Genomic DNA, 27,474 nt, shown 5'->3' on the forward strand with positions numbered 1-27,474 from the left:
CACGCCCCATTGTTGTCGTCTGGTTTTCGCACCCGTCAACGCCCACAAGCGCTTGGCCGGCCTATCGAAATCTATTCAATTAAAATGCAAAAGTCATAAATCTCGTAAATTATTGCATTTTAAATGGCCTCCATTTTTAGTTTGCAGCTTAGGCGTTTGCAATTTATGTACATTTTCGCCTGATCGATCGTCCATCGATTAATTGTGTCCATTATGTCCGTATAGTTTTCGCGCTGCTTATCGCCGGCAACTAATTGACAATGTATTTCAAAACTATCAGCATGTTAGCAGAATATTGCAATTTATGCGCAGAGCTCATTAAATGGGGCTGTAATTGCCCCAATTAGTTCGATTTTTGGCCAATTCAGTAGCTAACTAGTTAGTATTTCAGATGTATTTGTTAAGTTACTAATACTTTCTTTAAGAATATCACTTTATTGTTATGCCTTCAAAAATATTATGAAATTTAATATGCAATCAAAAATAATCATATTTTTTGGGGAAATAATTCTGCAACAAATTGGCAACTTTGTTGAAACATTGTGGCCACAGATTGTGCAATAATTCATATATACATATATAAAAAGTCATATTAAAATTAAAGCTAAGCAGGAGACAAAAAAGCGTTTAATACCTTTAGCAGCATGAGTAATATAGTAATTAAAATTTAATCCCAAGCGTTTGAGCACACGAACATTATGTTTTCTATATACAATTGCAACGGTGTGTAGATGTGTGTGTGTGAATTACATATGGCATTTACATATTTTGCACGTTATAGGGTTAAAATCCCCCTTCGCTTTCCACAGCATATGTAAACTCAATTTTTTTGTAGTGTTTTTTGCGATAGAATTGCAACCCAGAAACCACTAAATAATCTTGCAAAACTCAGTTACAATTTAAGTTATTTTCTTAAATTCTGTTTCTGTAAAAATTGTTTTAAGCAGCGCAAATATCATCAGCATGCTCGAATAAATTCGATGCTCATATATGCATATGCTTAAAAATCCAAATATTTACTGAGCCACGCGCACCGTAAAATTATTATTATTATTATTATTGTAAATGTGCAATGTTCGGAGCAGCGGACAAAAATGAAATAAAAATAATTGCAATGCTCAAATGGCTGAAACGTGATTATACGAACTAAGTGTACCTTCTAAATTCAAATTATAATTCAATAATTAGTATCAATAGCAGTAAACTTACTAATACTGTAACTAAGTATTTATTAATGGAACACAGGGTACCCAAAATATTGTTAATTGTATTTAACTATATTACAGCTACAGTTTAAGCCACGAGTCCACATTCCCAAGTCGAGTTAATCCTTTTGACGAGCCATCAGATAAATTCCAGGATATGAAAAAACACAAAAACAGCTACAAAGTTGCATTGAAAAAACATGGCAAAAACATGTAACATGCATAAATATGTTTTTGTTTGCCAATGCTTTTTTTCCCGCTCGTTCGCCGCCTTTTTTTTATTATTATTATTATTATTATAATGGTTGTAGTTGCTGTTGTTGTCGACACCATCGACAACAAAAAGAGTTGGCCATTGTCGCCAGTTGTCGTTAATTCAAATATTTTCGTATACACATTTTTTTGTAACCAGTGCGCGCATTTCCATTTTTTTTTAATGGCCATAATGACAAAATATACTTTTGCCCATCAACACGATGCAGTTAAAGAAGACAAAAAATTGTATTAAAATTGCTGCAAATATTGGATAGGTGCACACGCCTGTGTAGTTATAATAAATATTGTATATAATCGACGTGGCCAGCGGATATGGTGAAATGCAAATATTTTATAGGAAAAAGTAAACACGCCCGTAATTATTGCAATCATTTACGTTTGACGAGGTTTTTGTCCAATAGCCCAGGTCAGAGTTGATTGATTTGGTAGAACAACACCACGATCTTCAATGGGGGAAGCTTTAAACTTAACTCAACTCACCTGAAATTGGTTACTACTAGTGCTTTTATTTGGGCTAACAATTAGCTTATTCCTTTCGGAAATCGAGCACATTTTGTGTTGATCCGTTACATTGATCCGTGAATTAAATTGATCGATTTGCGCAAATGGCGCTTGACTTGCACCACCATCATCAGCATAATGCATGAATGAATGGATCATGTTCGGCTTTCAGGTTTCTCGGTGCTATATGACCATAGCTCTGGCTATAGCCGATGTTTCCTTCTGATTTTCCCGATCCGCACAACATCGAAGAGGAGGCAACACTCCACTGACATAATCGAGACAACGACCAGGAGTTGTTTGCTGCTGCTCCAGCTCCTGGACCATTGCAATTTCGTTTATAAAAGAAAAATTAACGTGAATTATAAAAAATAACTTGAAAACGAAGCGGCGAGGAGTTGAGCGTAGTGCAACCGGTAGAACAACAACAAATAATTGGTAATCTTGCAGATATAATGATAATCACAACAGCAGCGGCAGCAGCCAGTTCCCGGCAGCCACTTCAAAAAAAAAAAATACAAAAATAAAAAAAAGAAAAAAAAAAACAAACTAAAAATAAAAGCAAAAATACAGCAGAAAAGGAAAATAAGCGAAAAAAAAATCTAAAAAAAAGGAACCGAACCGAACTGAACTCAACGTGCACTGAATGTCCTCATTGAAGTGAAGGTAAAACAAAATCGCAAAATACAACCAGAAGGATAATTCCGTTTGGCCAAAACCCAGCGGCAAATACACTATTCGAAAAAAGCAAAACATCGTATTTTTTATGAGATAAAATAATGAAATGATGTTAAAAAATGCAATTAAGGAAACCTTAAACCTTTAAATAGCGGGAAATAAATCTACTATTTTTAAACAATAAAAAACAGAGAGATGATTTGCTATTTAAGTCTGATGCGGGCATATTATATATATATATATATATATATATATATATATATATATATATATATATATATATATATATATATATATATATATATATATATATATATATATATATATATATATATATATATAGATATTATTATTAAATTATATAAATAATTTTAATTCCTACTTGGCTTGACAAACTCCGCCTTTTAGAGGGTATAGAAAATATAACTAAAATGTAGCGGAAGAGAAAATGGCAACGGCCATTGAACAGCAGCGGCAAAGCAAACGAAGCTGCAACTTGCAACGTGCCCGGTCTGCTGGTACACTGAAAGAAACTGGCATAGCATATGATAATAACATTAAAATATATCCATAAAATATCTAGATATTAATATGGTATAACCATTTCATGTATATTTCCAATGTAAATCTCCTGCTGCTGCTTTTTGCAGTGCACCGCGAATTGGACCAGGAACCTGGAGCCAGGAGCTTGGGAGCTATGGACAAGGCTTATGCCCACACCCACCACCTTACCCCATCTGCCCTCTCTTTCGGGCTGGCTCTATCTGTCTCTATCTCGCGATGCGACCGCGTTGCTACGTGAGCTGCACACGCGGCGCGATTACCAAAGTCCGGCGGTCGAGAATCGAGAATAGAGGTTGAGGTTGCGGTTGCACCTGAAAGCCGGCCACTCGCAGCAAAATGTGGCAAGGAGAAATAATTGAAAGGGCGTTTCAACTCAGAAATACCATGCGATTTTTCAATTTTAATGTGCAAATATATTGAGATTAATTGTACTTTTAATTAAATGTATCTAAAAAATAATTAGTATTTAATTCTAATCTTCGAAATATAAAGTGGCATAGCTTGTGGCAAGTAAGTATTTGAAGTCTGTGCAAACTGCCTGCGAATAAAATATGCTATCGCATACCCTTTAATGGAGATTCAGAAAAATGTGCTGCCGTTGAGGTGGAAGATGCCTGGCAACAAGAAGAACAACTGCAGCAATTGCAACTTTGTGGCGTACAGAAGAAGTGCAATTCAAATGCCCCTCCCCCTGCGGTACGCCCCGGCAGCCCAAGGCCCCCCTGCCCCCTCGAAACCCCCCTCCCCCCCTTTTATAACCACGAAGAAACTTGCAGCCATTGAGGAGGCCACAGCAGCCATAAACATAATTTCATATCTGGCAAGCCCAGCAGCATATAAACTATATACGTATATATGCTCATATATATACCTGAGCTCCCCGCCCCTTCACCGCCCCCTTTTTCCTTTTTGTTCTTTATTTTTTATTAGTATTTTTTTTTTTTTGATGCGGGGGGAGTGGCACGAAATCAAAATAAAACGATGGGCGTTTATCGTTATGCGAGCTGAATAACTTCTGGAAGTTTGTTTTCTATCCCCGTGAACACTCCACTTCCTTTGCCCTGGACATCGGATTGGGATTCGGATTCGGATGCGGGCTGGGAATGGGTTTTCGGCTTGGTATTGCAACTTGAGATTGGCCTGAGCGCTGTGGCACCGACTTTTCTGGCCCAGAACTTCCAACTCTTTTGGCCCAAAAGCTGCCTTGTGATTTCTTGTTTTGTTTGTGCTGCTCTATGCATATATATTTTTAAGATTCAGTGCTGCAGTTGTGCCATCATTTATGCAAAGATACTTTTGAGTTTTAAACATTTTTTATTCAAGTACCATATCTCAAGTTTTCTCCTTTTGACTAGCTACCCTCTATTTTTCGACCATGGTTTTTATTTCCAGCTGACCCTACTAAAATATCCTCATTGTGTGCTAAAGATCGCAGGAAAACATCGGCGTGCAATTTGTACGGCTTGGCTATTTATGTTTTTTATGTTTTTTGGGTCATTATGCGAACTGCGAACGGCATATGACGGCAGCGATGGACGATAAGGAGGGGATCCCTCAGTGTTAACCTGTAACCACCTCGGCGGGGGACGGACGGACTTTTCATTGCCTTCTGGCGGCGTTCGGCGTTTTGCCTAATTAGCTTTTCGGTGCGTGCGCCATTTGGCAGGTTGCCAGCCAGTATATACATATAGTATATATATATATATTTTTTTTTTTTTTATTATTTTTAAGTATTTTTCTTTCATTTCTTGCTGCCGGTCTAATGAATTTTCAATTGTTAGTGCCTCGTTTACGAGGTGTCCCGTGGCGTCGTCGAGCACTTTGTTGCGTAACCCGGAGCAGGGGTTCTCGGGACGGGGTTTCTTCGCTAACTGGCTCTAATTACAAATCACAAATGGCTAAAACGCTGCGAAATGGCCCATAAAAACGGTAGCCAGTCGAGCGCATTACGCAAAACGTGGAGCGGGGCAACCAATAACACTAGGCCGCTGAAGAAAATAAAAAAACAAAACCTTTTTACATATGCAAAGAGCAAAAAACAAAAAAAAAAAAAGAGGGAGGGGGGAACATAAGCGGAAAATTGGAAAACCTACGGGCGATCGGCAGTTCCCTAGTTCGCATTGTTAAGTATTACTATTAAATGCTACTGATTCACATTTAAGTTCAAAAGCAAAGGCACAAATGTTAATTGGCAAATTTGTGGATTTTTTAAAAAATTGTATACTTCTTACAACTCAATTCAAATTTAGGTGATTAAACTATTTATTTTATCAGTCTGCATTTCTTAAGTCAACTTATGCAGTTTCTTATGCTGTATATATTGTGATGAGCAGAACTTGTAATATTATATAATATATCCCTGAAATTGGATGCTCATAACTAGATGATATTACGTTGTTGTTCGCTTATTACGCATACGCCACGGTGGTGCTGCAGTTGCTGCTGTTTGGGATGTTGCTGCTGTTGCTGCTGCTGCTGCTGTTGTTGCTGCTGCTGTTGTTGCTGCTTCCGCTGTTGCTGCCCCGACACGACGACGCGTCGGCATCAAATCACAAATGGCGCCAGTCCGACACAGCAGCAGCTGTCGAGATGAAAGAGTGAAAGAGTGAGAGGGAGAGAGAGAGAGAGGGCAACACTGGCGGACAGGGGCGGCGACAAAGGGGGAGCACAATGCGGGAGGGGGGAGGGCACAGCAGCAGCAGCATTTCACATCACATCACTTCGCACGTGACCGACGGGTTGGGGCGCAGCTTTTGGTCAAGTTGAAATGCAAATTGCAACTTCCGTTAAATTGCAGCAGCTGTACAGCTGTGTAGGCTGCACTGAGAGAAAAGAGGGGGTACTAAAAGCCAGACAAGTGTGTGCTAAAACTAAGCTAAATCATACTTAAAAGTACTAGCAAACTTTAAATTTAAGCTGAAATACTTTAGAGCTACGCTAAACTTCAAAAGACTGTAAGATCTTATAATTATTTATTTTATAATTATTTTTTGCAGTGCACAATATCGAAGGCGAAAGACAGAGGCAGACATTCATTGAGCTCGGTTTTACTGGCTTGGATTTGGGTTTTTCAGTTCTGGTTGTGGCATTCGGTTTCAGTTTCGGTCTCGGCCAGTGGCGGTGGCAAATGGCGTTGAGTTGCACCTTCAACCTTTGGCCAGCCCCTCAACCCCTCCCCCCCCCCCCCCCCCCCCTTTCTGGATCCACCACTTCGTTGCCCCAATGCAAGCGATTCACCTGGCAGTCAATCACACGTAGGCAGCTTCTGCTCGTCAGGCCCGTTGATGAATTATGGCCATGGAGCTCCGAGCTCCAAGCTGCAAGCTCGTCTCTTTGTGGCCTTTGTGCCTCCCTTTGGAGATGGCGATGGTATTGCCGATGGAATTGCAGTTGGAGATGGGGCTGGAGTTGGAGTTGGAGTTGGAGCTGGAGCCTTCGATACCCTTTAGTTCGCATCTCTTTTGGGCTCTGGGGTCGCGAAAAAGGAAAAGGCAGCTGTGAATGGAAAAGCAATTACCGCAGAAATAGATTCCATGGGTGTCTTGTCTGCCATGGATGAAGTGAATGCATATTAAGTGGGGGCTTTGTGCCTGAGACTCGGGCAACAAAGCCTAAAAATGCATCTTAAAAATAAGTAAAAAAAAAAAATGATTGCATAGCGGAAATTATTGCTTGCATTAAATCTGAAACGAAGTTTTTTTTAAACCATCGAAAGTTGTATATTTACATCGGTAGACAGTCATATCTATAAAGATTTATGGACTTGTTGAGATTTTTAATGCCACGTTGAAGCTATTAATGTCCTTGAATATAAGCTCCTGTGTATTTTTGCTACGTACTGGTTTGCCGCTTGATTTATAGAAAAAGTTGCAGCCAATAAATGTCAACATAAACTTGTGCTATCCCCACAATGTTCCGTCTCTTTCGCCATGCGGCCATTCGCCGTCTCGCTCTGGTCGAGTTTCAGTGGTAAGCAACATTTTCTAATTACAAAACTAACATTTACAATGTAACTCGAAACAAGAAGGACGAGAGCGAGAGTCGCCGGCGATGAGAGCGGTTAAATGCAACAAGTTGCATACACAATTAGCACAAGGATACAGCAGCACTCACACACATGCACAGTGCAGGAGCGCACACAGATACAGTTGGCAGAACACACACTCACACTCTGACAACGGAAAATCCCTTTGGGCCGTGGAAGCGTCTGTTTAACTTTCAAGTGGCGTTCTACGATACTCATAAAATTTCCTCCAGGTAATTTTCTGTCATGTTTCGGCTGCATGCGTGTGTGTGTGCGCATTGTTTCGCTGGACTTTCCACTCACACAGACACTCACACAGGACTCTCACACGCACACTGGCTTCCTTTGACTGCTGACAATCCTTCCCGCCCCTTTGGCCTTAGCCAACTTCAATCACATTGCACTTTTGGCCACTTAAAGCTCGCCATGCTGCTGCTGCTGCCAAAATACTCTAACTTTGTGGCAGGATAATGCTGATCGGGCAGAAGGATGTTAAGGATAATCGCGTAACAATATATTTTGAGCCATTTTGTATGGCATTTAAATGGAAATAACTAATTGATGTATTACTTCATTAGCTGCTTGTTTTTCTTTGACTGTGGCATTGTAGGGCATTAAAAATTCGTGTTAAAAATTATTTTTATTCCGCTTCCGTGTTGTTGGCTTGTTTGTTGCTGTTTGTTTGTTGTTGATTTTACTGCATTTAATGAACGCTGTCCGCTGGCGCCTGCAAGTATGCAGCTTGAATTTTGTCAAGCGCATTAAAACATTATTAAGAGCCACCTCGCCTCGCACTCTACCGTCCATGTATGTGTGTGTGTGTGAGTGTTTGTGCCTTAAATATTTAATTATATTTAGCTGCCTAAAGTACTTACAGTTTTGCGCTCCTAGGGACATCCGTGCGGACAACATGGCGTATGATTAACATGTGTGTTAATTTAGCCGGCAGCTAAATTTTGTGGCTGCTAATCGCTTACGCAAGACTACTCACCATAATGGCCGAAAGACAAATTGCCAAAAAACCAACGTATCCGACAGATACAGATACAAATACTGATTCAAATGTACATAGATACACACATACTAATACAAGTGCGCCCTATACTCAGCAGCAACAGCAATTTTTCCATAAATAATTTCCATAAAAACTTGTTAAAGTTCAAGACAAGTAAATAAATAAATGGAGTGAGCGGGCACACACCAGAATATCCATATGTTCGTGGAGGATATGGATACGGATGTGGCGAGGAGGGCGGGGGCGGGAATCGGCGGGATTGGGGAACAAGATATGTCCATGCAGTCGACTTTATGCCCCGGAGCACAAAGTAAACACTTTTTGGTGTCTCCCTCTCGCTCACTGTGTGAGTGCATCCTGGTTATTTAAATACCCCACACTGATACAGCCGGGTACATGGATTTTTGGGAGGCTTCATCAATTGCTGCTCCATTATGGGAATGATGTTAGAAAAATAGGAAAAATATGTAAATGATCCTTTGAAAATGGTCTTCGAATTAAAATTACCTATGCTTAAAACGCTAATTCAAACTATTAATGTAAATGTATTAATGTAAAATATATTAATATCAAACCTTACTTTGCTGCCTAGAATATTTGTGTATTGTAGCATCTGAAGAGGCACAGATTTTCCTTTGGAAACTCGCCATTCCCTTTCACGTTTTCCCCGACTCACTTTTTCTTTGTATATTTTTTCTCCGATTTTTCTTGTCCATTTTTTTCGGGTTCTTCTCGGTGCCGTAGTTTTTCGCTGGTTTTTCCCCGTTTTGTTTGGCAACTTTTCGTGGCTATAAACACGTACGCGTTGCCATCGCAGTTTCAGCTTTTCCTCACACACACACTCACACATATGCGGGAATATAAAAAAATAACACATGAAAAGATCGTTTGCTGTTGTTGTTGTTGTTGGGAAAACTCAATTTAGCTTTTTGCAACCTTCACAGAAAAAAAAGAACGCAGAGTAGCTGCAGAAGAAAAGGGAAAAATCCGGGAGAAATGCGGAAGATGCAGGCGAACAAAAAATGAATTCCTTTTCTTTTTTCTGCAGTCATCTCGCTCTTATTCGTTTTATCTCGCTTGCTCGCTCGCTCTACTTTATTCATGTCAAACGAGAAAAATCCACTAGAACACACACTCACACACACACACTCACACACACAGGGAAAACAACAACAATAGAGCCCCTGTCAACGTTTGCGACCCCCCCCCCCCCCCCCTGCAGGAAAATAGGGAAAAAGAGTAAATAGAGGGGAAAAAAATAGGAAAACAAGAGCCTTCCAAAAACTGAGAGGAATCTTTTGACTAGAAATGGACTGCATGTCCTTCCCCGCTTGCCACGCCCCCGCTTTTCAAGCCGCCCCTGCGCGCCTGTGTGTTTGTTGTGTGTGTGTGGTACGTGCCTCGCTTGCCGCTTATTAGAAATCAAATCCCATAAAAGCCACACTGAGCCACCAGAGCAAGAGGCGCCCGGAAAAGCGGCGGGAATGGGGAGAAAAATGTGGGGGGGCGAGGCAGGAAAAATTGGGAAAAAGCAAAGAGCACTAGATGATAGCGCCGAAGGGCACAGGAAAACGCAGCGCCAGTTATTCCACCACATTTTGGTCTTATTCTTTAAAATGTTGTATTTAACTTTGCATTTATTTATGTCATACGAGTGTCATTGGTCATACTTGTCGTATCCGCAATCTTTACTTCATATTATTCTATTTAAACATACTTTTTCCCTTATGCGTTTAAAATATATACATTTTTTAATTTATACAAATATTTAAAATATTTTTTAATTCATACAAATTAAATAGATAATTCCACTAGTTGTATAAATATCTTAAATATTGTTAAATGCATACACATGAAATAGAAAATTCCACTAGTCGTATACTTGATATTTGACATGATTTTTTTTTCAGTTTCCCAACTACAATTCCTTTTATTTCTTTTGATTTTCCCAACTGATTTTCCCACCGTTCAAAGCGCTCGAATGCTCCAAATTCGCACTGGATCGCAATTTTGGCTGCTGGGGCCGGAGGCCACCAGAAAACAGAAATAGTTAGTCAGCCCGGTTATCTGTGGCTTTGTCAAATACACACAGGTTTTTATATATATGTACATATATTATATACATAAATAAATTCCTCTGACATTGCGGTTGGCTTAACATTGTTTGCCTTCTACCTGAAAACCGAAAAAAAAAAAAAAATGCCATCAAAGATTTCGATGGCTGATGAGATGCTAAAACCTTTGACCCTCTTGTTCTTTTCAACGGCAGAGTCTTAAATTCGAAATCACTTTCGATATATTTAATATAATAGCGAATAAATATTAGAGTTTGTTGTCTGCTTTCGTCGCAATTTGATTTCCTTTTGATAACCACATTTTACGCTTACAGAAACTTCCATATCCAAAAGTTGATTTTTTGATTTCGACTGCTTGTAAATCGGGAATATTATCTTTGCCATGGCAAGGACATGCACATGGGCGGCGGTTGGGCAGGGTGGGGAGGGGGTGCAAAATGCTGACACTGCACACAGTTGCCACTTAAAACCGAAACCGACACACCCGGGAGGCGTGGCATCCAATGGGGGCGTTGGGCGGCGAAGAAGAAGAGCGACAGTGACGAGGACGAAGGGGACAAAAGCTGACAGACAATCCGCACTGTCCCACCTCCGAAAAGCCCCCCTCCCACTGACCCCCATGAGCCCCAAGCCCACTGCTTTCAGTGACCCCACACCCCCGCTGCCATCGTTCTTCTTATACAGAGAAAAAAATTATACTGTTAAAGTTATGAAAAGAGTTACGGAGGAAAAAGCATTTAAACCAATAAGGTTTACTCTTTAATAAATTAAATGTTGACTCTCTTTTTAATTTTTTTCTAATATAAAATGCGTACTTATTTGTTTAAGTGCACAAGCTCCCCTTTTTCCTGGCCGTTTGTCCACCGGCCTTCGTTTGTGTCTGTGAATCGCACAAATCCCCAAGTGCCCTGAGAAATGAATGGGGGTTCGAAAGGGGTTGCGGGAGCGGTGGGGAGCGGGGGCTCTCAGTGGTCAAGGGGCGGCGGTTACAGCGGGGGCTTGGGGGGCTTATACTGTGCGACAGACGACAGTTGCCATTGCCTTTGGTCTGCTTGATATTTTGTCATTTGTGTCACGTTCGCCATTCATGATGATTTCGTTCTCGTTCTCGTTTTGTTGGTATCCTTCTCGCTCTGTGTGGGTTTTCCTGCCCCCCTCCCCCACCGAAATCCCCTTTGGCCTGACGTTGCCGGCCCATTCATTCAAGTTAGCCCTTCCGCCAGCCGCCTCTCTCTCTGTCCCTATCTCTATCTCTCCCTCTCTCTCTGTGGCATTTTGTGCGCCATTTTGCCGTTTTTATTTATGGAATGCAGCTACTCTCTGGCGTTGTCCTTGTTGTTGTTGTTGCTCGTGCCGAACCTCTCCCCCCTGCCACGCCCCTGCCCCTGCTCGAGAATCCCCTCGCCGAGTGTCCCTGTGGTACGTGTGTTATCCTTCTGCGTTCATCCATTTCGAGTATTCCGCCTGCCACAATAATTCCCACGTACACTACGCTGTTGCACTGAAAGAAAATGTTCCAGTTATAATATATTCAACGATTTCAATCCAAATTATGATTTTCCATCTTCAACTGACATTTTTGCATTTACCTATTATCCCTTAGACATATAGAAGTTATATGCTAGCTTATATGGTTATATTTCACATATAAGGATTTGTTATTATTAATTTCTTTCAGTGCAGCTTCCAACTTCAATTTCCCACTGCAAGCCGAAACTTTAGGCTCTCACTGTCTCTTGCTCTATAAATGTATCCACTTTCAGCAATTTTCTCTGCCACTTCGTCCCCCCCACCCCCCGCGATATACCCCCCCCAACTGCTTTTCTTTAGCCACCTTTCTCCGTATTTTTTGTGTCAGTGCAGAGCATAAATTTCCAGCATTTTTCTTGTTGCCGCCTGTTTGGCAAAGAGAAAAGTAGGGACCAATCCCCCAAATCGGATGAGGGGGAGAGGGGAAGGGGAAGGGCGCAGATAACGTCCGGCGATTTTCTATAACATGAGTGGTTTAAGAAGTTTCCGAGAAGTATATATAGTATAAATCTATAAAAAATAAAAACTATTAAGTTTGGTGCAATCCGCAACTCAGAAAGCTCACAAAATTAAGTCTTATTTTATTCTATTTATATATATAATTATTTAGCAACAATGTGTTTTTCGTGTATTCTTTTTTATATCATTTTGAATATAAATTTGTATATTTAATATATTTAATTATATTTCATATATATTTACATGCAGGTATAACTAACATTTTGAGCCACCTCCTCTGTGACTGCCATTGCATAGTTTGCTTTTCTATTTTTGGTTATTTGTGGTTGGGTCCCTTACTCGTTTACTTTTCCATTTTTTTGGTTCCAGGTTTTGTGATAGTTAAGCCGGATTTTTTTCTGTTCTCGAGTGGGAGAACCTTCCATATTCCCCGATACTACGAAAACGTTGTCAAGTCTGCAAGGGATTTGCATTTTATTTGCACAACCGAAATTTATAAAACAACACAGGAAGATGGTTTCATATTTTCGAATGAAACTTAAAGATACCCTTTAATAAAGGAGATACTCTCTCAAAAACTAAAGGTGTTAGAAATGCTTAAAATCTATACAGCGAATGCTCTATTATCAGTAATCAGTGCCTACTAGTGCAACTAGTAGGAAATAACAAATTTAGTAGCCAAATTCAAGCATGAAATCTGCTGCAAAGGACTCAAAAATTGCAATCGTATGGGGAACACAAATGCTGGGCAGGACATGTATTTGACATAATATTTCAGTTATTTACATTCGGTTTTAGTTTCTTTTTGTCCGCTTCACGTTTTTCGGACACCTAACGGACGTCAACTTTTAGGCTAACAAGCAGACAAAACCAGAAAACATAAATCTTGGCCACATTTAGGTGGCTGCAACACCTTCCACCATGCCAAGCCCATTTTACCACCCAAAAAAAAAAAATAATAATAATAATAAAAATAAAAAAAGAACACAAGTCCCGAAAGCAACTTTTTCAGGTCCTGTTTTCCCCAGCGATGGCCGGCAAAAACCCAATGAAACTTTATGCATATTAAACTTTTTACATTATTTTTTGTGGCCATCGCCGAAAGTTGGAACAACCGAGTAACAACAGCAACAACAAAAAGGGAAGAGAATCCCAAACACCCAAAAAATATATAAAAAGGATGAAAATAAAAAGAAATTATGTGAAATGGAGGGCGCTAAGCCACGAAATATTTTTTACTTTATTGTTTATTTTTGTTGGCCAAAAGGTGAGAAGCTTAAAAGCGGCAGAAATTTAACCGAACAGAAGGTGCCGTGAAATAAATGCAAAATTATGAAAATAGTTGGTAAACTTTTGGTAAACTAAGTGGAAATTTTCTTTTAATAAACGCGTAAATTGGTTTTATTTACTTTATATTGGCAGAGATATCGAAGCATATTAAAGTTATAAGCATATTGAGACAGGAGCACAAAGTGATGTATTCACATAAAGTTTGTAGTTAAACTCTCAAACCTATCTCAAAACGAAACAATAAATTTGAGCCAAGATCAGATTGAAATAACCCTAAATATACAAGTGTCCACAGGACCTGCTGCTGCAAATTATTTACAACGATTTATATTTCCAAATCAAATTTAACGCAGTCAGCCGGAGAAGTCCGCAAAAATTCCTAGACACAAGACGAGTCACAAATCACACACAGATACAAATGCACGAACACTTGTCTGCACAGAGTTTAAATTAACAAAGCAGCCAGCAGATGCAAAGATACAAAGATACACAAAAGATACTTCATGGGGAAGAGCAGGGGTTTTCGGTTATTATTGGGGCTGGGGGTATGTAAATGATATGAAAGATGCGAAAGATACCGAAGACAACCAAAACTGCAATATGATATAATACAACACACAGCACACTCGCACACACGCTGGCATGCCGAAAATATCTTCAAATGGCAAAGGGAAGATCTGAAAGAAAAACAAGTTGAGTTTTTGGAAAATTCGTGGTCTACTCCGGAGGCACATTGTTGCGGCAACCAAATAAATTGCAGGGAAAAAGGTCAACCAAGAAATACAAACATTGCACAGTGGAATACTGCATTTATGCTTACTATATACAAAAATAGTGTGACCATGCGTTCTTCAATGCACACATAGAGAGACCATAAGCTTCTTTGTTTCGTCTTGTTTTATATTATTATAGAGGGCTAATAACCATGCAGTAGCAAGGTAACCCATTTCTTTCTGTGCAGGAAAACATTATAAAAATTCGTCTTGGTTGGGGTTTTGGACTTTCTTACGTGGAAAAAAGAAAAATTTCAAATAGCTATATGAAAAACTGAATCAAAAACAACACGAAAACATCAGGTTTTAGGGGCGGGCGTAACAACTGGGGGATGGGAAATCAGTTCACATGCATGTCACAAAGAGCACAGAGAAAAACTTGAAACTTGTCTGACATTACGTGAAGTTGACAACATGTCAAAAAACGAGAAAAGATATCCCACGAAAGGAGGGGCCGTGACAGCCAATGGGGGGAGTGGAAAACTACAAGAACTTGGCAAAAACCAAGTGACAACATTCATGTTGCCAACGCAAACAAACAGCAAGTGCAAAAAAAAGGAGGAAAAATAATAGAAAAAAGGGCGGAGAAGCGGGCGAAATAGGGGAGGATATCTAGGTACCAACTACATTGCCCTTTGCTAAATCGGAAGCCCCATAATATTTGAATAAAATACGAGGGAAAAAATGCAAACAAATAAATCCAAATAAAATGCAGGCCAAGATAAAACCAAGCATGTTGGATAGAATATTCCCCCAAGCCAGTCCCCAACTGGCAAGAGGTGCAAGCGAGACAGAAGAAGGGTGTCTCACCCACACACGGGGGGTGGTGAAACCCCTTTTGAAAAACAAATAAGAAAGAAAATACGAAACTTTCTTCGAAAATGCAATGGGGGAATCTCGTTTTCTTTATACCTACAGGTAAGGGGATTGTGATTTTTGTATTAATAAGAAAGTGTGTTATAATATCTCATATTGGGAAAGAACCACTTTTAAACTATATTTTTTCACAATTTAAATAAAATAACATAAATTCAATAACTTGTTAAATACTTTTTGTTTTTCAGCAATTTCAACATACCCCACCGCTACTAAAAAATTTATTTTTCCGCAACAAACAAGCAAAAGTGACACCGAACAGCAGATTATGACTTGGTTTTTTTTTGCCAGTGTTGTAAACACACCCACACACTGGCATAAATGTGCACTAGGGCGTGGCAACCAACGACCGCCCACTTGGAACGGCGATTTACTTTAGCACAGCGTTCGCCTTTGGGTTTGATTTTAGGTTTACTACATTCCATATCTTTTTTTTTGCAATGCGATTTTCTTTGTTTTAGTCGGTGATTTGCGGGAAATGTGGGAGAAATGGGTGGCTTTTCGATGGTTTTCGAACGCTTGTGCATATCAATGCAATGCGATCGACCTCATTTTCCGCTAATATATTTTAGGAGACACGCTCTCTAAAAAATATAACATGGCATAATATGTTCCCCTGTATTTTTATACTTAAACTTAATTTATTGCTGGCTTTTAGCTGTTTTTTTCCATATTTTTCAAAGAGCATCACTATGCACATTCTTATTTTTTTTGATTCCCCCTCTTGTAAATCCTCTTTCTTTTCGTGACATGGCGACGTCCGTTTGCTGTTTGTTCAGTTCGTGACTGGTCGCATTTAGGGGGCGGATTGGGAGGGGCAAGTGGGCGTGGCGGGGCAACCACTTGACTCCCAAAACTTGGGAGCCGCGTCCTTCGTTGTTGTCAGAATCCATATCATTTTTGGCAATAAATAAATAGTAATGTAAATGGTTTGGAGGAATCAAAATTATTATAAAAACTTATAACAAAGTAAAAGTTAAAACAGAGTATTAACAATATTTTCACAAATTCTTACAATTTGTAAATTTTTTTTTGTTTCAGCCACTATTCTCTTGACCGCAGCTGTGCACCCCGGCCCCAAAAATATCGCCTGCCAAAAGTTTATGGCCCGTCGCGAAGTTCGTCGCGCTTTTCTTGCCTTTCATGATTTTTTTGCTTTTATTGTTGATTTTGTTGTGGCCATCGACCTGCCACCCCCACTGCCGCCCCATTTAGGTGGGCGGTGCTGTTTCTGCCGTGTGGGCGTGGCAGTTAGCTGCGGCTTATCACGGCCTGGCCAACATTTTCTTACCGCTACTTGTTTGTTTTCGGTCGAGCAGTCGTTTTTTTTTTTCAATCCCCTCACCTGAAGTCCGTAAATTTTAATACCTTGGCAGATTTAAAATTATTATTATTATTTTTCCCATAAAACCGACTGATATCGAAAGTAATAGCGACTATGGCTTGGATTTGAACAATTATTCGTAAAATGTGTTTCATTTCAGAAAGAGTATTCAAGAACATTGTTTTAAAACTGTTGTGCTCCTGCTTGTTTTTCGTTGCTACTGCGATTTTTTGATAACTGACATTTGTTGGAAAAGGTGGATGGAAGGAGGTGGGTTAAGTGGAGATGAGGACAGGACGCCCAGTGGAGCTAGTGGGGATGCAATAAGGAAACAGAAGAACCTGAGCAGTTACAGAAGCCAAAGGTAAAGGTAATGTTAAGGCGAAGCCAAAGGTAACGAACGCGGCTGAATGAGATGACAGATTAGGGATCACAATGTGCTGTGGGTGGATCCCCGGCTTGGCTCTTATCCCCTATTCCTTATGCCCAACACATTCTACTTTTCCTTGTGCTCTTTTTGGGGTCTTGAATGTAAATAACTTGTTGCTTGCCAAAAAGTGTATTATATTTATCTTATTCCTCGAGAGTAGTTAAGTGTTTTTGCATCAATATCCTTTTTATTCCTCTTCCTATTATGTCCTCATCCCTGAATTTGGGGCAACGCAGTTTTCAAGGCCGTCAAAGATCAACTGATTTCGATAACTTTTCGATAGCGCAGAACAAGTGAAAAGTGACACGCACACACAAAAACAAAAAGCAAGCACTTCACAGCTTAACACCCTAATGTGCAATATTTTTGACTACCCCACTTCCACGCACACAGCAAACGGTGCTCTTTAACCCACCGCAGCCCCCTTCATTTTGTGTCGAACATCTTCTTCTTCCTATCGAAGTGTGAGAGAGAGGGAAAACGTTAAGGAGTGAGTGAGGGCGGGAGCTTCCTCCCCGACCTTTATATTGAGTTCTCTTTTACTCTTACTTATTTTATGCATTTTTTATCTTATCTAGTTTTGTCTTGTTGTTTGTTTACATCTTTGGCCTTTTACAGTTTGAATCTTATATTATTTCTTTTATTTTTTATTGGTTTTTTACGATAAGTGTTTTGCTATTTATCTAGATCAAAAGCTTATTTAAATTGCACTTGTTAAAGAAAAAGAAACACATAATATTTTGCACAATTTGAAATGTTATTTTTTTCTACTCATTTTTTGTTACTTGCAATTTTTCTAACACTTTTTCTTTGCATTTTTTTCTTCGCCTCCTTTCGTTTTTTCTTGCTGTCTCCAGTGCGTTAAAACGCCAAAGGGGCGTCCCTCTCCTGCTAACGCCCCCACCACCCCCCGCCACTAGTGCTCTCCCTTTCGCACTGCTAACGACAAGTGACAAACACAAGTTGCAGAAGAGGCAGCCGAACAAAAACAACAACTAAAAATAAAAAGAAGGAAAGAAAAAAGTTTTTGCGACCAACAGTTGACAGTCGAAAAGCATTTGACATTTTACCTTGGCACGCACACAAGCACCGCCAAGTGCGAAAGGGACAAAACGCGGGCAAATGTCACTTTGAAAAATGCCATTGGCCCGGCCAGCGAGTGTGAGCGAGAGGGCGCGACGGCCGGAGAGCGAGAGAGCGCCATTTTGCGCATCTCTCAATGAAGCAACAATAAAAAAACCAGTTGCTTAGCAACGCCCCCTCTAACCGCAAAAAAGAGAGCTGGAGAGCAGGAGAGCCAGTGTTGCAACAACAATGGGCAAAATGGAAGGGCAACAACAGCAACAAAAACCCAAAATATCCTTACAGGAATAACGCCAGCAGCAATCGTGGAGAGAGGATCAACAGCAGAAGATCAACAGAAGAATGTGTGTAAGAATTAAAAAAAAGTGTATTTTTTTATTTTAAAAATGTACAAATCTAACAAAAATCTAGTAATGCTAACTAAATATTTTATTACATTGCTAAATATGTCAAAATTTTCAAAGGACTTATATTGTATATTGTTCGACCAAAATTAAATCTTAAAAAAGAGAAAAAACTTAAGATTTCTTGATATTTATTTCCAATTGTTAGAGAATTTGTAAATCCTTTTCTAAAATCTCTTCAACAAGTTTGCCTCTAGAGATGCATACTAAATTTTCTAATCATATTTTAATTCTTTTTTTTAGAAAATGTTTAAAAAAACAATTTTTTTTATTTAAAAATTAAAATGATTTCTTCATGCCCAACACGAGAGAGTCAGGAGAAGCGACGGAAGCGAGAGCGAGAGAGCCTGCGACTCCATTGCAGCGCCGCCAGCAGCGCAGTCGGCGTCGCAGCAGCCCCAGCTCAACATTCGCTCCATCTCGCTCTGGCGCAGGCGAAGTATGCGAGCACTGCTTTCCGCATTCGGTAGCACGAGTGCGAGCGATGCGCCTGCCAGCATCTCGCTCGCACCCAGGCGCGCCATTCGTCACCGCTTCGGCTCACCGTTCGTGTGTGTGCGTGTGCGCTCGGCTGGCAGCAATCGGTAATCGGGCTGTCCGCTTTGCCGTCGCGTTTGCCGTTTTCCGTTTTCAGTTTTTGTTTGACGTTCGCGTGAAGCGCCCGCAAAACGCAAAGCGCACGAGGCAACGCTCGAAAAAGGAGCCAACGCAGCCGTTTACCGTTATTCAGCTGTTTACCGTTCCGCCGCGAGATCGAAAACCGAGAATTTTTGCCGTTGTTCAAATTTTTTTGCAAGTGAGAATCTTGAACAACAAGAAGAATACAACACATAAATACAACAAAACCAAGGAATCGCCGAAAAGCCGATAGTGCAAAGTGCTCAAAAAGAAAAGAATCAATTTCATATACAACAACTAAAGAAATACTGGAATACAAGGCATAATAGAAGCGAGAAGAAGTTGCTTCAATTCAAAGAGGAGCGGAATTTCGCGCTTTGTTTTTGTTTTGCCAAATTTGCCGCCGGCACACACGTGCTATCCCCCTCTCGCTCGCACCTTGCCACCCAGTCTTTATGTGCGTTAACCGTTAAGTGTGCAGTTGGGGCCCGCTCCTATCTTTCTCTCCCTCTCTCTCTCTCTCTTGCTTCCGCACCCGCACACACACACATATCCACACCCACGCGCGCCCCGTTTACACACGCACACACACGCGGGACTTAACCCACTGACGGCCCCAAAAAAGCAGTTACTCTTAACCCCCCCCCGAAAAAAAAAAACTCCATTCCCCGGCATCAAGATATTCGACAACAAAATTCTCACCGAGGCCTCAAAAGCGCCCCTGAGGGCCGTCGCACTGGCGTCATATCTGGGCGACGGGTTCGCCGCCCTCGGTAGCCGTGCCCCCCCGCCCAAGGACCATCTGATGGCGTTCGGGGCGGTACTACACACCAGCCAGCACAATATCGGTAAGTGATCGTTTTGAAGAATTCAGGCATTAAGCGGTTAAGGGCCCAGGAAAACATAGAAAATCTGGGGGGTTAACATTGACAATCCTAAATAGGGTTAATACTATCAAGGCAAGTTCTTAAGGTTAGTTCACATTTTGGATTCTTCGATCGAAATCATTTCATCCTAGAATCAGCACTTGTTCAAGATCCAATGGGTATAACTCTTGGAGTTGTGCTTGTAACAGATCCAAAATAGAAGTTGTTTACATCTGATCTAGATGGAGTAATATTCATGATGTCCTCTATCGAAATAGATTGTCGAATAATAGATCAAATGAATGAAAACACCTGTTTGTAGGCTTCTTTTAATATATAAATTGCTTATAAAGTCTGTAGTGGATATCTGTAACAATATTTCAAAAATACTTTTAAATTAGTTTGTGAGTTAAAAAGTGCATTTTCGAAACATGTATTGACAAAAAAGCGGAATATATCAAAAATTTCTTGATCGCTATGCCGACGGGATGTGGGCTTAGACTTTCAACTTTCAATGTTACAAAGACTTAAGAAAAATTGGGTCGACTGCGGTCGAGAGTCCTTGAAAGGAAGTCAACCTCCTGAAGGATCGGAGAAATGCGATCCCTAGATAGGTGGGTTAATACAATACCGCTTGCCCGCAATGGGTTAAGATGGCCAAAGCGTTTTTAATGGCGACGGCTGGGCAGCAGCAATGTTTTTGCACTTTTGAACTTGTTTCCCGTTTTTAGGGGACCGCCGGCGAGGAGGGGAGGGGCGTCTAATGCCCCTACCGCCTACCCTTATCACTCCCTACCCCTACCCCATAGTCCATCTGCCGTCTCTTTTCCGCATTCCCATTTTGTATGCTTTTGAAGTTCTTGTTCATCTGTTTTTGTTGCGGTTTTGTTTTTCCTCCTCTTGTTTTCCCGTTCGTTTTTGGACTGAAAAACTTTTGCGCAGTTGTCAAAGTTTTTCAGCCTCTTCTTCTTCTTCTTCTGCCGTTATTCCTCTACCCCATCTCGTTTTTTTTGGCTTTTGTTTTATTTCATTTGCTCTCTGTCAAATTTTCACTTTTGCTGACTGTTTAATGTCAGGAATAAAAAAAAACTAGGCAAAAGGGAGCAAAAAGTTCAGAAATGAAGGCTCCCCTCTAGTTTTGTATTTTGTGATTAGTTGGTGAGGAATATTTATTTTATATGTTGCTCCCCATCGATTTGTATAACTATAAAAATCATTCCTAGATTACAAAATTAAGAATCTGCAGAGATTAGGAGACCCTACTCTCTTTTCGAATAAATTTTGGATTCTTATCAAAAGAAATGGAAATAGAAAAAGATAGTTTCGTATATAGTAAGGTATTTTATATCTCAATCCTTTTTTTCAAAAATATTCCAAAATTCTCAAAAGCTTCGTTTTCGATCTAGAGAAGTTTGATGGAAATTGCAACTGCATATTCTCCAGTTAACTTGTTGACATTGGACATACAGCGGCCGACACCTTCCTTCCCCATAAATTGGCTAGAGAACTGTTCGGGGTTTTTGGGCTTGGGGCCTGCAGCTCGGGGGCGGTTCAAGTCAAAAGCTGTCGACATTTGACTGGAAAATGGATGTTCAGGAAGCCGTAGACCCGCACAGTGGGCCTCCTTACGACGGCCGAGTGATGCCAAGTGGAGTCGTAAAGCTGCCAAGCTTTCTTCTTCCTGCTTCTACTGTTTCTCGGTTGCGTTTTTTATTTTATTTCTCACTCATAGACATACCCATTAGCTAATGACTAAGTGTTGGCAGTTATGAACTTAAGTTGCATTTAGTTGGGGAAAACTACAAAGTAAAGTAGCACTGAATAGTACTCGGCTTAATGAAGATTACTTTGCCGCGCGGTAGCTGTATCTTTTCGAAAGTTCGTAAAGTAATTTGGAATCAGATATCAAATTTTTTATGGTAAAGTTAAGGTTTTAAAATGAGATGGAAATGATGCATTGAAAATACTCAAAGTAAGATACCCATTCAGGTGGTTGAATCTTTGCGACAGTTGGTATTGTGTTTATTTTTCGGAATTTAGTTTTCAAAACTTAAATGAATTCTATCGCATTTGTTTTCTTCGAGGGTAACCCCTCGTCGTTCAATTGCCAATATCTTCGGCCATTTCTCTGGTCGACTGCTCATTTTTCTTCGCATATATCTTGGTGGCAGCATCTTTTCAATTTTTATGTTGCTGCTAGCAAACACGGCAGCAACATGCAGCAACAGCAACGTGCAACAGCAGCAACGTGCAACAACAGCAGCAGCAGCAGCAACAAAAGCTCAGACCGGCAACGCCTTCGACAAAAGTTTGCGCTGCTGTTCATCAACATTTATGACTGGCCACAAAGGAAGATCATTACGATCCCGAAGATTACGATTATGGGGTGTAGTAGAGGCTCATACATATAGTCGAATGTATGTAGGCGCAGGATGGGATCGTGGGGTCCGTGGCTCCTCTGTTTCTGTGCAACAATATTTCCGTGGAAGCTTTTGTCCAAGGAAATGTGATTTTTCTAGCCGTTCTTAGCCCTGTGCTGTCGGACATTTACGACGACAGCAACGTGGACTCAACTGCAGCTTCAACTTGTCCATCAACGGCTCTATAGATCCTTTCGTTGATTTATGGGGCAAGAAGCAAGAAGCGTAGACACAGCAGCCGCGCTTATGCAGCTGCCGCATTTAGCAACTCCAACTGCAAGTCGACAGTGAGGGGTTAAGGTCTAGTTCCAGGGCGTGGCACGGCCCATAAATTGCCATGCATAATGAGGCGTTGAGACCCTCTCTTCTTGTCAATATATTGTGCGATTTTCACTGCCTTCTCCGGTGGTCGGTCGGTCGCCAAACTATCTCGCTGGCTGGAACAAAGAAACACACACAAATTGAGAACTGGAAACCCGTTTCTCGATCAACGCCACTTTCAAATTAAAAGTCATTACAATAAAGTCGCTCGATCCAAGACGCAGATTGGCGGAAGTCAGCCGAAGAGTCTAATAAAACGAAATCGAGGCGGTTTTAGAACTTTGTAGAGCAGCTAACTAAATTCTACATATTTATATGAAAGTTTAGTTTAGGCTTAAACTGATAAGTTGGCTTTGTTGGGAAATTGCAAAGCCTTTATTTGAATATGGACAACATGAAATCCTTTAGCATAGTCCATTTGATCGCCCCCTCTCGCTCTTGTCCCCGCTCTCCATCTCTGTCAGACGGCTGTCGCCGTCTCTGTCTCCGTGTCTGTCCCTGTCTTCTGTCCCTGTCTTCTGTCCCGTGCTATGAGAGTTATGAGGGGCCCCCCAACTGTTGGGAACTTTTCAATTTCTGCAATCCGGGGCTTGGCCCAAACCAAACTAAACCGAACCGAGCCGAGTCAGAAACTGAAACTGAAACTTGGCCGAGGGTATAAGGCAAAAGAGGCAACGTCGTCGCCTGTCCCCTTTTGCAGCACTGCCCCCTTGCAGCGCCACCCCTGCAAAGAGGAGCCCCTGCCCCCCATCACCCGTCCCTTTTTTCCCCGCCTGGGAGCGCTTTTGGGTCGAACACTGAAATAGTAATTCACATTCATGGACTTCGGTGCCTGGGCCATGGTTTTCTGGGCTTTCTGGTTCTGCCTTGGACTCGCTTCACTGTATTTTCGCGTTTTGTTTCTGCCGTTTTTTATGGATTTCTTGGGCCATTTTACGATTATTTTAGAGCTGTCAATAGTCCGGCAACGTGTGAGATAATTTATATGCCATAAATTTCATTTGGCAAACTTCTGCGGCCCCACTTCCTTCGGCCGCCGAGCCTCCCCTCCTTTTTTTCCCTTTTCTTTCTCTCTCCTCAGTTTTTTTTTTACTATTTTTTTTTTGCTTTCTTAATTTTTTTTTTCTAGCATTTTGGTGCCGTGTTGTTTCGGTGGCTTATCGCCTTCTTGGGGCTTTGATTTACAGCCCGGCACTCAACAGGTTAAGTCGCCTAACCCTAAAAGGCTCTTTCTCTTTCTAATTATAATTTACTATTACACCGAAATTCTTGCCAAACTTTTTCCCGTACTGGCAGCAGTATTGGCCAAAAGGCAACTAAAAAACAAGAAGAAAACGGTAGCCGAAGCCTCGGGGATTGATTTATAACCGAGAGATTGCGAAAAGCCCAGCGCAAATGGAGGAGAAGATGATGGAGCAGCCAAGATGATGCGAAGCAGCAGCCGTGGAAAAATAAAATTGACCAGCGGGTACACGGCAAATAAAACTGGCGACCATCGATAGAAGGATCAGTGCTGCAATCATTCTTGTAAAATATACCATTAAATGGTTAATGGGAATATGTATGATTTAATATCTAATGCAAAGTAAGCAACATGCAAGATATTCAGATCATTGTGCAACCGCGTTTCGTGCAGTGCATCATAAGTCGAGGCGACTTTGGCTGAGTTAGCAATTGAGCCACTTGATGCTCTCACGCAGCAAGTTCTTTGTGGCCCAGGGGGTAGGCGGTAAAGGGGCAGGCAAGGGGGCGTGGCCGCCGAAGGAGGCGTAGGGGCAGGCAGCCAGAGGTGGAGTAGTGCCCGGGCTGACCTTTAACCCGCTGAACCCGCGCGGGAAAGAGACCGTCGCAGGTCGAGTTCGTTCGGCTTCGGCTGGAACCAAAGGAAAACGATCGCGGCCCAGATGACCGCATCGAACGTCGATTCGTTCCAAGTGCTCCAGCAGTTCCAGCAGCAGAAGAGCCAAAGCGGCAGAGGTTACAGCAGCATTTGCGGCTGCACAGCACACACGGTTTTCAAAATCGTTTTTCAGACTTTGGAAATTAGGTATGGTATTCTGTGGCATGGATTAAGCCATCGAAAATGTTGTGAAAAAAAGAAAATATTACATAAATTGCATTCTAATGAACATCAGTTCTGGTATTCCCCAACTTTGAATCCAAATTTTGAAATTAAAAATCATATATATGTATATATCTGTATTTAAGAGTGATTCCTGTTTTTTGTTGGTTGTTTCCATTTTCGTGCGTGGGTGTGTATGAGCTGTGTCCCCATATCATCAGTAATCGTGGGTAAAAATATAGGGAAAGATCGGCATAATGATCCGTGTAATGCTGCTGCTGCTTCGACTGCCCTAGCTGGCCATCTCTTTCGCCGTCCCTATGCCCATCTCTTTCTACGCGGTGTGTCTTCAACTTCTTCACTCATCATCGTCATTATAATCACTATCATCATCATCTGGCAATGGCGATCAATTTGTTGCCTCGCATCAATTTGTTATGCATTTTTATTGTTCGTTTATTAATTTGATTATACGGCTGCATTATAAAATGCTCTGTCGCCGTCGCTGCCGCTGCCGCTGCCTCAGTCGACGTCGGCGGCGCGGGCGCCAAGAAATTAACGCAGCTCTTACTTTTTATTGCTCGTATGCAAATTAATTAATCAAAATCCGACGCTCCGCACACACTTGCCAAGTCTCCTCTTTATGGCCTTTGTTGGTCTCCTTCCTTCGTTGCCCCCCCATTATTTTCTCTTATTTTTTTCAGATCGTTTTCTCGATTTTTTACTCGACTTTTGTTATGGCCGGTGTTTGGCAAATCATTTGCGGCAACATCAAAACGCAGCAGGAGCGGCTAAGTCTTATCAATGGGGCCCCAAACGCAAACGAACCGCGCATTTCGGCACAACCGAAACCAATCGAAACGGTTACGAGCCGAAGCGGTTAAGTATTGGCGGTATATTTTCAAGTGTATCATAGAGTATGACTACTATTGCAGTTAAAAAGTATTTATTATTTATTACACTTAATCTCTTGAATACTGGTTTTATTTCAAACCGATTGTGTTTACCAACAGAGTTAATGGCGGCATCTAATTGCATTAGTATTCAACCGAAATCTGTTGAATGAGCTTCTTTACGAAATGCTTTAACACGCCGAATGTAACCCGGTCATTAAATGTTGTCCCAGTGGTTTTTAAGCTCTCGCAGAAATTAAATCGCTTAACATATAAAGCGGCACTTGCTGGAAAATCGAAATCAGGCTACACAGCAGAGGGAAAAACTGACAAATGCCCACCCCATGATGCTCGGTTTTTCTTATCGCCGAAACAGACGGCCCCCCTTAAAACGGATTTCTTTCCGTTTTTCACTGGCACGTTCACCCCTGTCGCCGTTCCTTCGTCCTGCGTCCTTCGCCCCGCACAGGAGTGGCAACCCAGCCAACCCATCGCCGCCCCTTTTTTTTGGGTGCGTGTCCTCAGCTGCTCCTGATGCTGGTCCACTGATAAGCCTTGTCAAAAGTTGACTTTCCACCAGGGGGTGGATGATAATGGCGCAAGTACGGGCGACTCCCGGCTACGTGCACTCGCATTCAAGGTTAAACTGAGAGAAGATTGCGATAAAACGATAAAAGAATTTCATGTTTATGTTTCGGCGGCGCGAATGGCCGGGGTAAAGGGCATAAATTTTGAGCTTATCGCTTGGCAGGCCCAGATAAACTCGCCCCCGGAATGGTAACCGCAAAATCCTGACCACCCCAAGTGCGCAAAGGAAGTGTATTTATCGATAGTCAAATCAATGTGAGTGATATTTGATATTTTAGCCAGAATTTCCTGTGCAATCATACCTCATTCATAATGTGATCGTTTTGGAGTGACAGATAAAATCGATAAAATCGATACTTGATATTTTTGGTATATTTCGATTAAAGTGAATCATACTTGCCGTTATGATCGGACAATGAACTTTCTTTCGAAGATCCTTTTAATGCAAATATTTATCCATAAATATGTGGATCAATTAGAAATGTGAACAAATCTATGTTATTTCCTTTGACGAAACTAGTGCAGTTTTAATTATTATTTTGCTAACTCAATCGTTTGATAATTGTATTGAGTTGCATCCCAGTTAATTACAGCTTATTATAAAATCAATATTTGGGATCTTCCTCAATGTTAGCCGCTTGTAGAAAATGCCATTTGAGGCTACTGGATGCGGCGTAATTTAATTTGCAGCTGCCTTAATTTTGCGAAAGGTCCTAACCTAAGCACCTAAAACAATATCTCATCGATGTATTGATACGACTTTGGGCAGCCTTAATGTGGGTTTCTTCGAATTGTTATTGCTGCCGAGACGGTGCCAAGATTGTTTATTATTAATTACATTTTGGGCTGGCAAATGCAAATGCAAATGCGAATGCGAATGAAAATGCAGCAGGACTCGCACGGCAAAGCGCCGAGCACAAAGCGCAATAAATTCTGCAAAATTAATGCGCAAAACCAATTAAAGGACAATTTGTGCCATGTGGCAAGCAGCTATGGCCGAATGTCCTTGCTGCTGATCATTATAATATGCATAATATTATGCTTGTCTTGGCCCACAAAATGGGCACTGGCTAAAAAGTTTGCCAACTTTGGCCAGGCTTCGAGCTAAATTTTGCCAATCAAAGCAGAAATTTTGCAGCAGACCACTGAGCGTTTCGGGGGTTGGAAAATTGCATACGCTTTATTTGGCACAAAACTTT

The 27,474-nt window shown here is 41.1% G+C and overlaps 1 protein-coding gene across 1 annotated transcript in view; it reads left to right on the forward strand.

Annotated features, from left to right (window-relative positions):
* Positions 1 to 19,141: 19,141 nt before the first annotated feature.
* Positions 19,142 to 27,474, forward strand: part of LOC6619787 (LIM/homeobox protein Lhx1) — a 46,673-nt gene continuing 38,340 nt past the window's right edge. The window contains exon 1 of the mRNA XM_032725535.1: positions 19,142 to 19,973. Coding sequence (XP_032581426.1) covers positions 19,931 to 19,973 — 43 coding nt within the window. The 5' untranslated portion in view covers positions 19,142 to 19,930. The remainder of the gene's footprint in view (positions 19,974 to 27,474) is intronic.

Source organism: Drosophila sechellia, chromosome X (genome assembly GCF_004382195.2).
Source record: "Drosophila sechellia strain sech25 chromosome X, ASM438219v1, whole genome shotgun sequence".
Classification (NCBI taxonomy): domain Eukaryota; kingdom Metazoa; phylum Arthropoda; class Insecta; order Diptera; family Drosophilidae; genus Drosophila; species Drosophila sechellia.